Genomic DNA, 13,247 nt, shown 5'->3' with positions numbered 1-13,247 from the left:
TCTTCCTATCTAAGGTTTTTAAAAACTTTTTAAAGTGCAAGCACAATTGAAATTAAGGAAAAGCTTGTAGGTATTTGATTATTAGACTCATATATATTTGTATTTGACTCTTAGCTGTGACTTTATTTTTTACCCCCTTCTGTCCTCAAGTAAATTGCTATTTAATTTTATTGCTTTTATTTCTATGGGTTGCATGTTTAACTTTTGCCAGTTTTATTGAAATATAATTGACATACAGTACTGTGTAGGTTTCAGGAGTCCAACAAAATAATTTGACATATACAGCATGAGAAGATTACCAAAGTAGATTTAATGAACATCCATTATGGAATAAATAAAAATTAAAGAAATAGAAAAATAGTTTTTCCTTGTGATGAGAACTCTTAGGATTTACTCTCTGAACAGCTTTGCATGCTTATTTAAAGAATTAAACACTGTTGACCAAATTTGTTATATATTAAATCATTTTGTATGCATTTCATACTTTAAGAGTAAGTGAGCCAGTCAGTCATTATAAAACAATATATTCATTTATGTTATAAGTGGCCATAGCTTTTCTGTCTAGCACATATATTACGTGAATGCTAATATAATGCCAGTTGATTGGGCAATATTTCCATATTTTGCTTTATAAGTGGCTTTAAAATATGCCAATTTCTGCCCCTTGGTCACAGGAAGAATTATTATATCAGGGTAAGTCATGGTGTGTTGCTCCAAACTGGGATTTACTGAAATTTCTCTTCTCATAATGAGGAAAAGGAACAGTCCGTCTTACAGGCATGGTGACTATCACTGAAAGGAAACTTTTTCCTGTGAGTTAAATGATAAGAATGGATAATTGTGTCAAAATTAATATTAAAAGACTAGCTGGTGTCTGAGCCATTAAGAATGAATTTTGATGCCCCAGCAAGAAAACAGGAACTTCAATATTCTGAAGGGACCTTTAGTGGTGACAGTGATCCTGGAGAGGGGGACTCTGCCTTCCCCAGGAATCAGCCCGGTGGTCTTTTCCTTTTCCTGGTTCATCTTCCTAGCCGGTATTCAATTCCTCTCTTAGTCTAAATATAAGCTGATTGGATGCTAAGGCTTAAAATATGATGGCTCTCAGGGTATTGTAGTCGGTAGAGGTCAGATGTTATCAACTGTCTGAGGGAAGCCTCCATCGGGTAGCCCCCTCACCCCTTCTTGATTGTGTCCTGAAGACTCCTCAGAATAGGAGACTTGGGGTGGGGGGTAGGAGGGAGTGGTCATACAAGTGTCCACGCCCGGTAAGCCCAGTCCAGAGGGTCCACAACAAAGCTCTCCGTAGGCACTCAACGTCACATGAGTTTCCTTTCTGCCATCTTGCTGCCTGTCCTGCCGAGGGGTGAACTTCACAAGGTCCCTTTGGAAATACTGCTGACTCCTGGATTATAGCTGAAATACTTAGTTGGTATTGAACAATGAGGGAGGGACTTACAGGATGTCTCTCTTCTAATTACCAAATAAAATAGGAAAAACGAAATAAGGCAAGATAAATATTCTCCCAAACTCAGTTGCAGTCACTGCACAAGAAAAGGAAAATAACTTCATTGAATAAACTTTTAAAATTAGTGACTAAGGGAAGAAACAGAAGAGTCTGGTGCCACAGGAGGCAAGTGAGGCTTTCCACTTGTTATGTGGGCTCAGAGGCAAGATGGGATGGTGGTGGTGGTAGGGGAGACAGGTATTCTAGGGAAACCTATGGATGCTCCCTAATACACACCAGGTTGGAGAAGTGGAATGAATAGCCTGGGGAAGGTCAAGGCAAAGTCTATAGTATGAAGCCCTAAATACCACAACAGGATTTCCCCAGAGACAGAGCGGGAAATGAGCTGCTATGGTTGGCCTTGCCTGTGCACACGCTCTAAACAAGATGTCAGAAAATGGAACAGTATTCATGTCCCCTGCAAAGACTGCCCTCAAGACCAGCACAGCTCACCTTCGTTTTGCAGGTGAGCTGATTAAAAGCAATACTCAGAACTCAAATCACAGCTCTGAGGGGAAGAAACATTTATCACACTGGATTAAAGTGAGTAGATGCGTTTGTCATCCATCAGTCAGATCAAAAGAAGTGGTGACGCCTCCATGTACATGGACCAGAAAATCTCTGAGAACTAAGAGGAATATCATCTCAGAAAATACTGGTGATAGAATGACTGACACAGATACATCTTGGCTAAATTTTAAACCTTAGTAAAGACAGAAATTCCTTTGGGAATCCAGACAGAAAAGCAAGTCATTTTCAAAGAGGGGAGTTCAGGGTGGTTTCATATTTCTCTACTGCAAAATTATATGCCAGGATATAAAAACAAAGACCATGAAGATTGTTTATAATAGTGATAAAAATATTGGATAAAAACCCCCAAAGCATGCTGTTATAATACAGCAGGGGATAGGTTATTCAAGAGAACAGGGATTTGACTGAGGAGCTGGTTTATAGAAAAATGGTTGTATTGAATGTTTCCCGGTAGGTTTAATTAACCCCTATATGCACACCTGCAGGCAAGCTAGGGGTCCTTAACAACTCACACTTTGCTGTGAGGCACACACATTGGTGTCTGGGAGGAAGGCCTTTCACTACTAGCTCAGGAACCAAAAGGAACCACAGAAAAGGTTAGTTCAGAGAACATTTTGATATTTGGATTTTTTTTTTTTTTTTTTTTTAAGTTTAGGCTTTTGTACCTTCAATGATTCTGGAGAGAAGAAAAGCTAGTCATCCCATGCTCAGAAAAGTAACAGGTTATATTCAAGCTATGGTTACAAGTAAGTAACGGAATAGATCTACAATATGGGTCATTTCGTATAGATAGACCTTGGAGAGGAAAGACCAAGAATGAGAAGATCATAGTATTTGATTCAGCTTTTTCAGTGTTCTGAAACAGCGAGATGTTTCAGAGGAATTTTCCTGGGATGTTTTTAGGTACCTTGTTCTTAGAGTCCAAGCACAAAGCAGTGTAGTAATGCTTGAGGAACTCCTGCTGTAAAGGATCTGCTCAGCCTCACACTTCTTAAGTGTGCTTGAGCATTGAATCCCTTTTTCACGCAGTGGTTAGGATCAACACACACTGATATCAAACATTTTCAAATATACCATCTAATAAGGTGATTTTAAGAGAACACACATAACAGGAGAGAGAAAGAGAAGAGACATGAGAGTTTCAGAGTCTGTGATGGAAAATCTTGCCCCTCCTAGAAACAAGTGGCTTGCTGATGAAAATAACCCAAGCACCTTTTGGTTCCAAGTTAGTGCAGAATGGATTAGTTAAAGTGATACAAACGAAGAGGGAGTGGGTCAGCCACATCATTAGCCCTTTGTTATTGCCCACTGGAACCCTGGTCTTACCCCTTCAGATGTCAAGATGATGAGGTAATCATTCTCTCTCCTTCTCTCTCTCTCTCTCTTTTTTTAAAAAATATTTATTTATTTGACTGCACTGGATCTTAGTTGTGGCATGAGGGATCTTTGATTTTTGTTGCAGAATCTTTTAGTTGTAGCATTTAAACTCTCAGTTGTGGCATGTGGGATCTAGGTCCCCAACCAGGGATTGAATTTGGCCCCCTATCATTGGGAGAATGGAGTCTTAGCCACTGGACCACTAGGAAAGTCCCTGAGCTGATCATTCTTAAAACTAACATATGGAAAGATGAGTTTTAGTTTCTCTCTAGTTTTAAAAACAAGACCAGAAAAATGGTTGTATTGAATGTTTCCTGGTAGGTTTTATTAACCCCTATATGTACACCTGCAGGCAAGCTAGGGGTCCTTAACAACTCACACTTTGCTGTGAGGCACACACATTGGTGTCTGGGAGGAAAGCCTTTCACTACTAGCTCAGGAACCAAAAGGAACCACAGAAGAGGTTAGTTCAGAGAACATTTTGATATTTGGATTTTTTTTTTTTTTTTTTTTAAGTTTAGGCTTTTGTACCTTCAATGATTCTGGAGAGAAGAAAAGCTAGTCATCCCATGCTCAGAAAAGTAACAGGTTATATTCAAGCTATGGTTACAAGTAAGTAACGGAATAGATCTACAATATGGGTCATTTCGTATAGATAGACCTTGGAGAGGAAAGACCAAGAATGAGAAGATCATAGTATTTGATTCAGCTTTTTCAGTGTTCTGAAACAGCGAGATGTTTCAGAGGAATTTTCCTGGGATGTTTTTAGGTACCTTGTTCTTAGAGTCCAAGCACAAAGCAGTGTAGTAATGCTTGAGGAACTCCTGCTGTAAAGGATCTGCTCAGCCTCACACTTCTTAAGTGTGCTTGAGCATTGAATCCCTTTTTCACGCAGTGGTTAGGATCAACACACACTGATATCAAACATTTTCAAATATACCATCTAATAAGGTGATTTTAAGAGAACACACATAACAGGAGAGAGAAAGAGAAGAGACATGAGAGTTTCAGAGTCTGTGATGGAAAATCTTGCCCCTCCTAGAAACAAGTGGCTTGCTGATGAAAATAACCCAAGCACCTTTTGGTTCCAAGTTAGTGCAGAATGGATTAGTTAAAGTGATACAAACGAAGAGGGAGTGGGTCAGCCACATCATTAGCCCTTTGTTATTGCCCACTGGAACCCTGGTCTTACCCCTTCAGATGTCAAGATGATGAGGTAATCATTCTCTCTCCTTCTCTCTCTCTCTCTCTTTTTTTAAAAAATATTTATTTATTTGACTGCACTGGATCTTAGTTGTGGCATGAGGGATCTTTGATTTTTGTTGCAGAATCTTTTAGTTGTAGCATTTAAACTCTCAGTTGTGGCATGTGGGATCTAGGTCCCCAACCAGGGATTGAATTTGGCCCCCTATCATTGGGAGAATGGAGTCTTAGCCACTGGACCACTAGGAAAGTCCCTGAGCTGATCATTCTTAAAACTAACATATGGAAAGATGAGTTTTAGTTTCTCTCTAGTTTTAAAAACAAGACCAGAAAAATGGTTGTATTGAATGTTTCCTGGTAGGTTTTATTAACCCCTATATGTACACCTGCAGGCAAGCTAGGGGTCCTTAACAACTCACACTTTGCTGTGAGGCACACACATTGGTGTCTGGGAGGAAAGCCTTTCACTACTAGCTCAGGAACCAAAAGGAACCACAGAAGAGGTTAGTTCAGAGAACATTTTGATATTTGGATTTTTTTTTTTTTAAGTTTAGGCTTTTGTACCTTCAATGATTCTGGAGAGAAGAAAAGCTAGTCATCCCATGCTCAGAAAAGTAACAGGTTATATTCAAGCTATGGTTACAAGTAAGTAATGGGATAGATCTACAATATGGGTCATTTCATGTAGATATAATATTTATTTTGTATCAAAGCTTCATTCAATTGAGAATAATTCTATTGGAATGGGTTATATAGTTTGTTAAAAGTAATTGTTAAGCTATAGAGAGTATTCAGTATCACAGTAATCCAAGTGTATGCCCCAACCAGTAACGCTGAAGAAGTTGAAGTTGAGTGGTTCTATGAAGACCTACGAGACCTTTTAGAACTAACACCCAAAAAAGATGTCCTTTTCATTATAGGGGACTGGAATGCAAAAGTAGGAAGTCAAGAAACACCTGGGGTAACAGGCAAATTTGGCCTTGGAATATGGAATGAAGCAGGGCAAAGGCAAATAGAGTTTTGCCAAGAGAATGCACTGGTCATATTGTAAACACCCTCTTCCAGCAACACAAGAGAAGACTCTACACATGGACATCACCAGATGGTCAACACCGAAATCAGATTGATTATACTCTTTGCAGCCAAAGATGGAGAAGCTCTATACAGTCAGCTAAAACAAGACTGGGAGCTGACTGTGGCTCAGATCATGAACTCCTTATTGCCAAATTCAGACTTAAATTGAAGAAAGTAGGGAAAACCGCTAGACCATTCAGGTATGACCTAAATTAAATCCCTTATGATTATACAGTGGAAGTGAGAAATAGATTTAAGGGCCTAGATCTGATAGAATGCTTGATGAACTATGGACGGAGGTTTGTGACATTGTACAGGAGACAGGGATCAAGACCATCCCCATGGAAAAGAAATGCAAACAAGCAAAATGGCTGTCTGGGGAGGCCTTACAAATAGCTGTGAAAAGAAGAGAAGTGAAAAGCAAAGGAGAAAAGGAAAGATATAAGCATCTGAATGCAGAGTTCCAAAGAATAGCAAGAAGAGATAAGAAAGCCTTCCTCAGCCATCAGTGCAAAGAAATAGAGGCAAACAATAGAATAGGAAAGGCTAGAGATCTCTTCAAGAAAATTAGAGATACCAAGGGGACATTTCATGCAAAGATGGGCTTGATAAAGGACAGAAATGGTATGGACCTAACAGAAGCAGAAGATATTAAGAAGAGGTGGCAAGAATACACAGAAGAACTGTACAAAAAAGATCTTCATGACCCAGTTAATCACGATGGTGTGATCACTCACCTAGAGCCAGACATCCTGGAATGTGAAGTCAAGTGGGCCTTAGAAAGCATCACTACAAACAAAGCTAGTGGAGGTGATGGGATTCCAGTTGAGCTATTTCAAATCCTGAAAGATGATGCTGTGAAAGTGCTGCACTCAGTATGCCAGCAAATTTGGAAAACTCAGCAGTGGTCCCAGGACTGGAAAAGATCAGTTTACATTCCAATCCCAAAGAAAGGCAATGCCAAAGAATTCTTAAACTATACAACTGCTCTCATCTCACATGCTAGTAAAGTAATGCTCAAAATTCTCCAAGCCAGGCTTCAGCAATATGTGAACCGTAAACTTCCAGAAGTTCAAGCTGGTTTTAGAAAAGGCAGAGGAACCAGAGATCAAATTGCCAACATCCGCTGGATCATGGAAAGAGCAAGAGAGTTCCAGAATAACATCTATTTCTGCTTTATTGACTATGCCAAAGCCTTTGACTGTGTGGATCACAAGAAACTGTAGAAAATTCTGAAAGAGATGGGAATACCAGACCACCTGACCTGCCTCTTGAGAAATCTGTATGCAGGTCAGGAAGCAACAGTTAGAACTGGACATGGAACAACAGACTGGTTCCAAATAGGAAAAGGAGTACACCAAGGCTGTATATTGTCACCCTGCTTATTTAACTTCTATGCAGAGTACATCATGAGAAAGGCTGGACTGGAAGAAGCACAAGCTGGAATCAAGATTGCCGGAGGAAATATCAATAACCTCAGATATGTAGATGACACCACCCTTATGGCAGAAAGTGAAGAGGAACTAAAATGCCTCTTGATGAAAGTGAAAGAGGAGAGTGAAAAAGTTGGCTTAAAGCTCAACATTCAGAAAACTAAGATCATGGCATCTGGTCCCATCACTTCATGGAAAATAGATGGGGAAACAGTGGAAGCAGTGTTAGACTTTATTTTGGGGGGCTCCAAAATCACTGCAGATGGTGATTGCAGCCATGAAATTAAAAGACGCTTACTCCTTGGAAGGAAAGTTATGACCAACCTAGATAGCATATTCGAAAGCAGAGACATTACTTGGCCAACAAAGGTCCATCTAGTCAAGGGTATGGTTTTTCCTGTGGTCATGTATGGATGTGAGAGTTGGACTGTGAAGAAGGCTGAGTGCCGAAGAATTGATGCTTTTGAACTGTGGTGTTGGAGAAGACTCTTGAGAGTCCCTTGGACTGCAAGGAGATCCAACCAGTCCATCCTAAAGGAGATCAGCCCTGGGTGTTCTTTGGAAGGAATGATGCTAAAGCTGAAACTCCAGTACTTTGGCCACCTCATGCGAAGAGATGACTCATTGGAAAAGACTCTGATGCTGGGAGGGATTGGGGGCAGGAGGAGAAGGGGACGACAGAGGATGAGATGGCTGCAGGGCATCACTGACTCGATAGACCTGAGTCTGAGTGACCTCCGGGAGTTGGTGATGGACAGGGAGGCCTGGCGTGCTGCAAATTCATGGGGTCACAAAGAGTCGGACACGACTGAGCGACTGAACTGAACTGAACTGATAGAGAGTATGAATACTAAATTCCAATTAGACTTTGGTGGGAAGACAAATTTAAACAACTAACAAGAATATATTATTTCTGTGCTCTACATAGATCTTATTTATGGTATTTGTAGTATTTATGGTGGTATTTATAGCAAAACAAAAAAATGACAATTTTCAACCAAAGGACAGAGAAAAGGAGAAGGAAGAAGAGTCTGTGGGCTTCATTTATGCTTGATTTATTATTTCATAATATCTTATATTTCAAGAGGGGAAAGTAGTAGGGAGGGTGATGAAGGGGTCACAGTCTCTGAAATCAGAGAGATAGGAGGACTGTGCCCAATGTCCAGGACCAATTTCTCCACCTAGTCACATTGTTGATTTGGGCAAGTCCCCTAACCTCTCTGAGCTTTAGTTTCCAGGTAGAATTCCCATTTCCATTGGTTTCTTAGGAGGAATAAACAGGGGTAACATGTATCTAATATGTAAGAAGTACTCAATCAATGATAAGCATTCTTTTTATTTTTAAAGTTTTTTTTTTTTTGATGTGGACCATTTTTAAAGTTTTTATTAAATTTGTTAGAGTATTGCTTCTGTTTTATGATTTGGCTTTTTGGCCATGAGACATATGGGATTTTAGCTTCCCAAAGAGGGATTGAATCCATGTTCACCTGCGTTGGAAAGCATAGTCTTAACCCCTGGACCATCAGGGAAGTCCCCTTACTGGCTGATATATTGGACAAAGATGATAAAAGATGGAAGGTAGATTTGGGAAAGAGGTTTAAGGAATTAAATGTGAACCTGGAAAGGAAGGAATCAGGTAGAAGGCTAAGAAAAAAGTTCTAGAGTTTTGAAAACCTACAGAGTTAGATGAAGTTTCAATTAATTTGAATACTATGATATACTTTCAAACTCTGGTATTTTTTATCCTTCCTAAACGGAATGCTAAACTGCTTAGTATGGAACAATAGCAGTGGTGGGATTAGGAGTCAGCAGACCTGACTATTAAGAAATTCTCTTTGTTCAGTAAACAAGTGTTCATTTTTGTGATGACACATATACAGAGTTAACTTCTGCAGCACTGTTTTGAGGAGCAAAAGTTTGAAAACAATACAAATTGTTATATCAATTAGGCAAGTCATCCATTTACCAGAATATTAGGCAGCTCAACAGTAACCTCTTATTAAAATGTGTAAAGATAGGCAGGAATTGTATTTTCATTTTAAAAATACAATCAAAGGATCAAAGCAATGCATACTGAATTTTATTTCTTCAGTAAAAGGCAAGAGGATTAATATCTATATTTATATTTGCTTGGGTAAGCATAAAAAAACTTTGGACAAATATAGCAATTAGAAGAGTGGTTTCTGTGGAGACCCAGCAAATGGTGGAGACTGACTAAAAGTGCTTTTCACTGTATATCATTTTATAGTTGTTTTTGAGCCAGATATAATTTCTACTTAAAAAAATCAGTTAAAAATTAAACGATTTTTAAAAATTGTGATTGCTGTAAAGGGGTGTTACTCAGAATTAGTTATGAATTGGATTGCTTTATACTGACAACAACTTGATGTCAGTTCAAATAAGATTGAGTTTTGAATTTATGGTTGCCTTGGGGGAAAGATGGGGGAAAAACCAGCTAGGGAGCTTGGGACTGACATGTATACACTGCGATATTTAAAATAGATAACCAATAAGGACCTACTGTATTAAGATAGGGAACTCTGTTCAATGTTATGGGGCAGCCTGGTTGGGAGGGGAGTTTAGGGGAGAATGGAGACACATATATGTATGGCTGAGTCCCTTTGCCATTCGCCTGAAACTATCACAACATTGCTAATCGACTACACTCCAACAAAAAATATTTTTTAAAAAAATTCAGAATCCCACCTCCCACCAAAAAAAAAAAAAAGATTGAGTTTTGATTTCTGGAAGAGGTGGATGAAGAGCGAACAGTTTGAAGCTTAATATGTATCAGGAATCAGAGGGTAGAGCTGGGTTACATTGATGAGAAGATTTAGAATCTTAACTGTGTCATGGGACACTTGAGCAGTGGGGAGGCACATCCGGATGGGGACAGGGTTGCAAAGAGAAGGAGAAAGAGGGCAAGAATCAACTTGGCTTCCTGAGCAATTTTGCTTGAGTCTCTGGGAGCTGTATTTCACTGAAAATCAGCTCCAGGCTTACCTTGCTGGGATTACAGAGCCAAAAGAGGGCTTCACTGGCATTTCAATAGCACAACAGCAGATGTCTGAGTACCACCATTCAAACCAGACAGTGCAGTGGAAATAAAGATGGTGGACGTAGAAGAAACCTCTCAAGGATTTCTATTTTGCATCAGGACAGTTTTCTTTGACATGAAATCAGAGCCATAAAATAGTGGTTATGATAGCTCATTTTCACCTGAGACACAGAAGAATTAAGACTGGGAATTAGAAATGGTCCTTTAGAAGATTAAAAAAAAAAAAACCCAAACATTGCTGAGTTATGGATCAGTATTAGAACTAGTGATCCATAACTCAGAAATGCTTGGGTTTTTTAAAGAAAAAATCTTCTAAAGGACCCTTTCTAATTCCCTGTCTTAATTAGAACCAGCACATGATGGAAGACACATAAGGACTCGTTCTAGAAAACAGATGATGGGGGGGTCACTCCAAACTTGTTTCTCTGTGAGTGATTAATGGGGCATTTGATTACTGATCTGTGGTTTGACATAGAGAATACTGATCTCAGGAAAATGACATATTGCAAAATGCTTCTACAGGACCAAAATAAAACAAACTACCTTTATACTCAGAATTGCTTCAAATAGATCACATTCTTGTAAGTAAAAAGATATATCTAGTAGTGGTGTGGTCACTTGTAACCATCCTTTTCCTGTTCTCATGATAAACAACAATTGCACATTCTTTGCCTAAAGTCTTTATCATTTCAAGCATAAGTGAGCTTCTTTCATCCCTTGGAGGGTTACCAATCTTTACCAAGTCATTCAGCATCAACTGTTATCGTATACCATAGCTGGGTGGTAACATCTCTGATAGAAAATTAAACTATTTACCCAGAAGGAAAATAATGTGTCCCTCTGTCTGGCTTATTATCCTTAAGTACTACTTTATCAATCAGGAATGTTCAGAAAACTTTATGCTGACTGAAAAAGAGTAGCTAAAATATAAAACAGTAAGTGCCATTTCACGAGTCCTGTGCATCTCTTCTTTGAATACTGGACTTAGGAGACACATGATAAATTTGTGGACATTTAAAATCATTTGTAACAAGGTTTCTCAACCTCTGCACTGTTGACATTCGGGCCTGGATAATTCTTTGTTGGGAGGAGCTGTCCTGTGTTCAGTAGGGTGTTTAGCAGCGTCTCTGGCCTCTGCTCACTGGATGCCAGTAGCGCCTTGCAGCCGTGACAGTCAAATATCCCCCGCGCTCAGCCACTTGACTCGGAGGTTTGCTCACCTTCTAATGCCTTTGTGGTACGAGAGGGAGCACACCTCACTCTTAATTCAACAGAAATGAAACCCAACAAAGGAAGTAAAGGAATTGGTCATCATTAAGCAAGACTGCCTAGTATTCAAATGGATGTATTCCTCCCCAAGCCCCCAAACCAGCTCCCTCAAGGCACTTCCTCACAGAATACAACTAAGGATTTCAACTCTCTCAGATGTCCCACACCAGAAAAAAGAAACCACCAAGGAAAAGTCGTCATACACACAGGAGTACTGGTGATGGAATCATTCCTTGCTACAAATTTTTACCCGGAAGCTAGAACACCCTCTGATGGGAAGCAAAACATATGAAATAACAAAGGAGAAAAGAACTCACTGTTTCCAGAAGTGGCTTTTCGGAATTTTGACAGGTCAACGTGGGGTGGTCTGCTGGGTTTTGGTGGAGGGGGTCCCAGGGTAAGCAAGGAAGGCAGCGGTTTCTGCCTGGGGGTCGCTGAATTCTTATCCCCCTTTTCCTTGTCTTGACTTTGGCTCCAGGGCCCTGTCGATGTCAACTTCGAAGGGGTCTTCAAGAACCTGCCAGGAGGAGCCCCAGAGGCCGACTCTTCCTGAGTAATTTTACTCAGGAAGATGTTCTTAGCAGTGTCCATCTTCCTATCTTCTCTTTTCTCTTCAGTATTTTTTGGGAGGCCTCCAGGGGCCCCTCTGTTTGCAGCAGGTTTCAGAACAACTCCAGGAAAAGGAGATACTGACGTCTCACCTCCATGATCTTTATTCTCTGGCTCTTCCCTGGCTGGTTTCAAAGGGCCAGACTTGGCCTTGGCTGCCATGGGGGCCAGGGGCCCTCTCTGTGCGGCCGCAGTCTTGGTGGGGCTCTCATCTTCCTGAGAATCCTCTGTATTCATGGGTGGCTTCTGGCCAAAGACAGGTTTGGGGAAGAGGGGCTTGGGGTCCAGATCTTGTGAGGCTGACAGAAACTTGCCTTTTGCCCCAGCCAATTTTGACAACACTTGTTTTGGTTCATTTTCCAGGGCTGGAGGCATTGACCCCGGCTTGGGGCCTGGTTTTAAGTCATGGTCTTGGTTTACACTGGGAAGCGAAGGTTTAGTCCCAGGAGGCCAGGGAAATGCAGGTTTGGTGTCTTCTTTTGGTAAGTTGATGGGCTTGGGGCCTACAGGTTTCAGAAATCCTGCTTTCACCTCGGAGTCTCTGGTGGCCGAGTTAGCCTGTGGTCCAAACCTGGGACTCACTCCCGTTGGCTTTAGAAATGGGGGCTTGGGCTCCTTGTCAGGCTTTTCCTCAGGAGAAGGTTTCACACCCAGAGGTGGCTTGGGGGATCCAAACTTGGGCGAGTTGCTCAGTCCTGCAGGAGGGCTCGCATTTCCTTGGTTGTTGAACAAGTTCTTTTTGGCTTGAATTCCTGAAGGGGAGTTTTGTCCCGGGACCTTGAAGGGCCGGCTGTTGATGGAGACCTCCTCCGTGGGGTTGCCCCCTGTGTTAAACTTCGCCATGAGGGACTTCACATCTGCTTTTCCATCCTGCAAGCACAGGGAAGAAACACTTGCTGAGAGCCTGAAGTCTCACTTGCACAATTTAAAATACTACACGTTAAAGGTTTCCTGGTTTGAGGCCTTCAGCGTTGCTGATTGGTTCACGAGATATTGTAACATTTATCTTCCTCTATGGCAAAATAAGTTGTGAGACTTTCTTCAAAGGGGAGGGCTGTGATACACAGACTTCTTTTTTGGTTGCCTTAGACTGACTTGGTATTTTTTTTTTGTTGTTAAGTCACAACTTCTCTTTCCTTCTTTCCTCTCACTGTTTCTCTAACTCTTTTGTGGGATTTACTCTGAA

At 40.7% G+C, this 13,247-nt stretch overlaps 1 protein-coding gene across 1 annotated transcript in view; it reads right to left on the bottom strand.

The window, feature by feature from the left end:
• Nucleotides 1-12,925, bottom strand: part of FYB1 (FYN binding protein 1) — a 99,709-nt gene extending 86,784 nt beyond the window's left edge. The window contains exon 1 of the mRNA XM_052659099.1: nucleotides 11,770-12,925. Within this exon, the coding sequence (XP_052515059.1) occupies nucleotides 11,770-12,904 (1,135 nt within the window). The 5' untranslated portion in view covers nucleotides 12,905-12,925. The remainder of the gene's footprint in view (nucleotides 1-11,769) is intronic.
• Between the last annotated feature and the right edge of the window lie 322 nt (nucleotides 12,926-13,247).

This window comes from Budorcas taxicolor, chromosome 20, assembly GCF_023091745.1.
Source record: "Budorcas taxicolor isolate Tak-1 chromosome 20, Takin1.1, whole genome shotgun sequence".
In the NCBI taxonomy this organism is placed as follows: domain Eukaryota; kingdom Metazoa; phylum Chordata; class Mammalia; order Artiodactyla; family Bovidae; genus Budorcas; species Budorcas taxicolor.
This window is presented reverse-complemented; position numbering and strand designations above follow the sequence as displayed.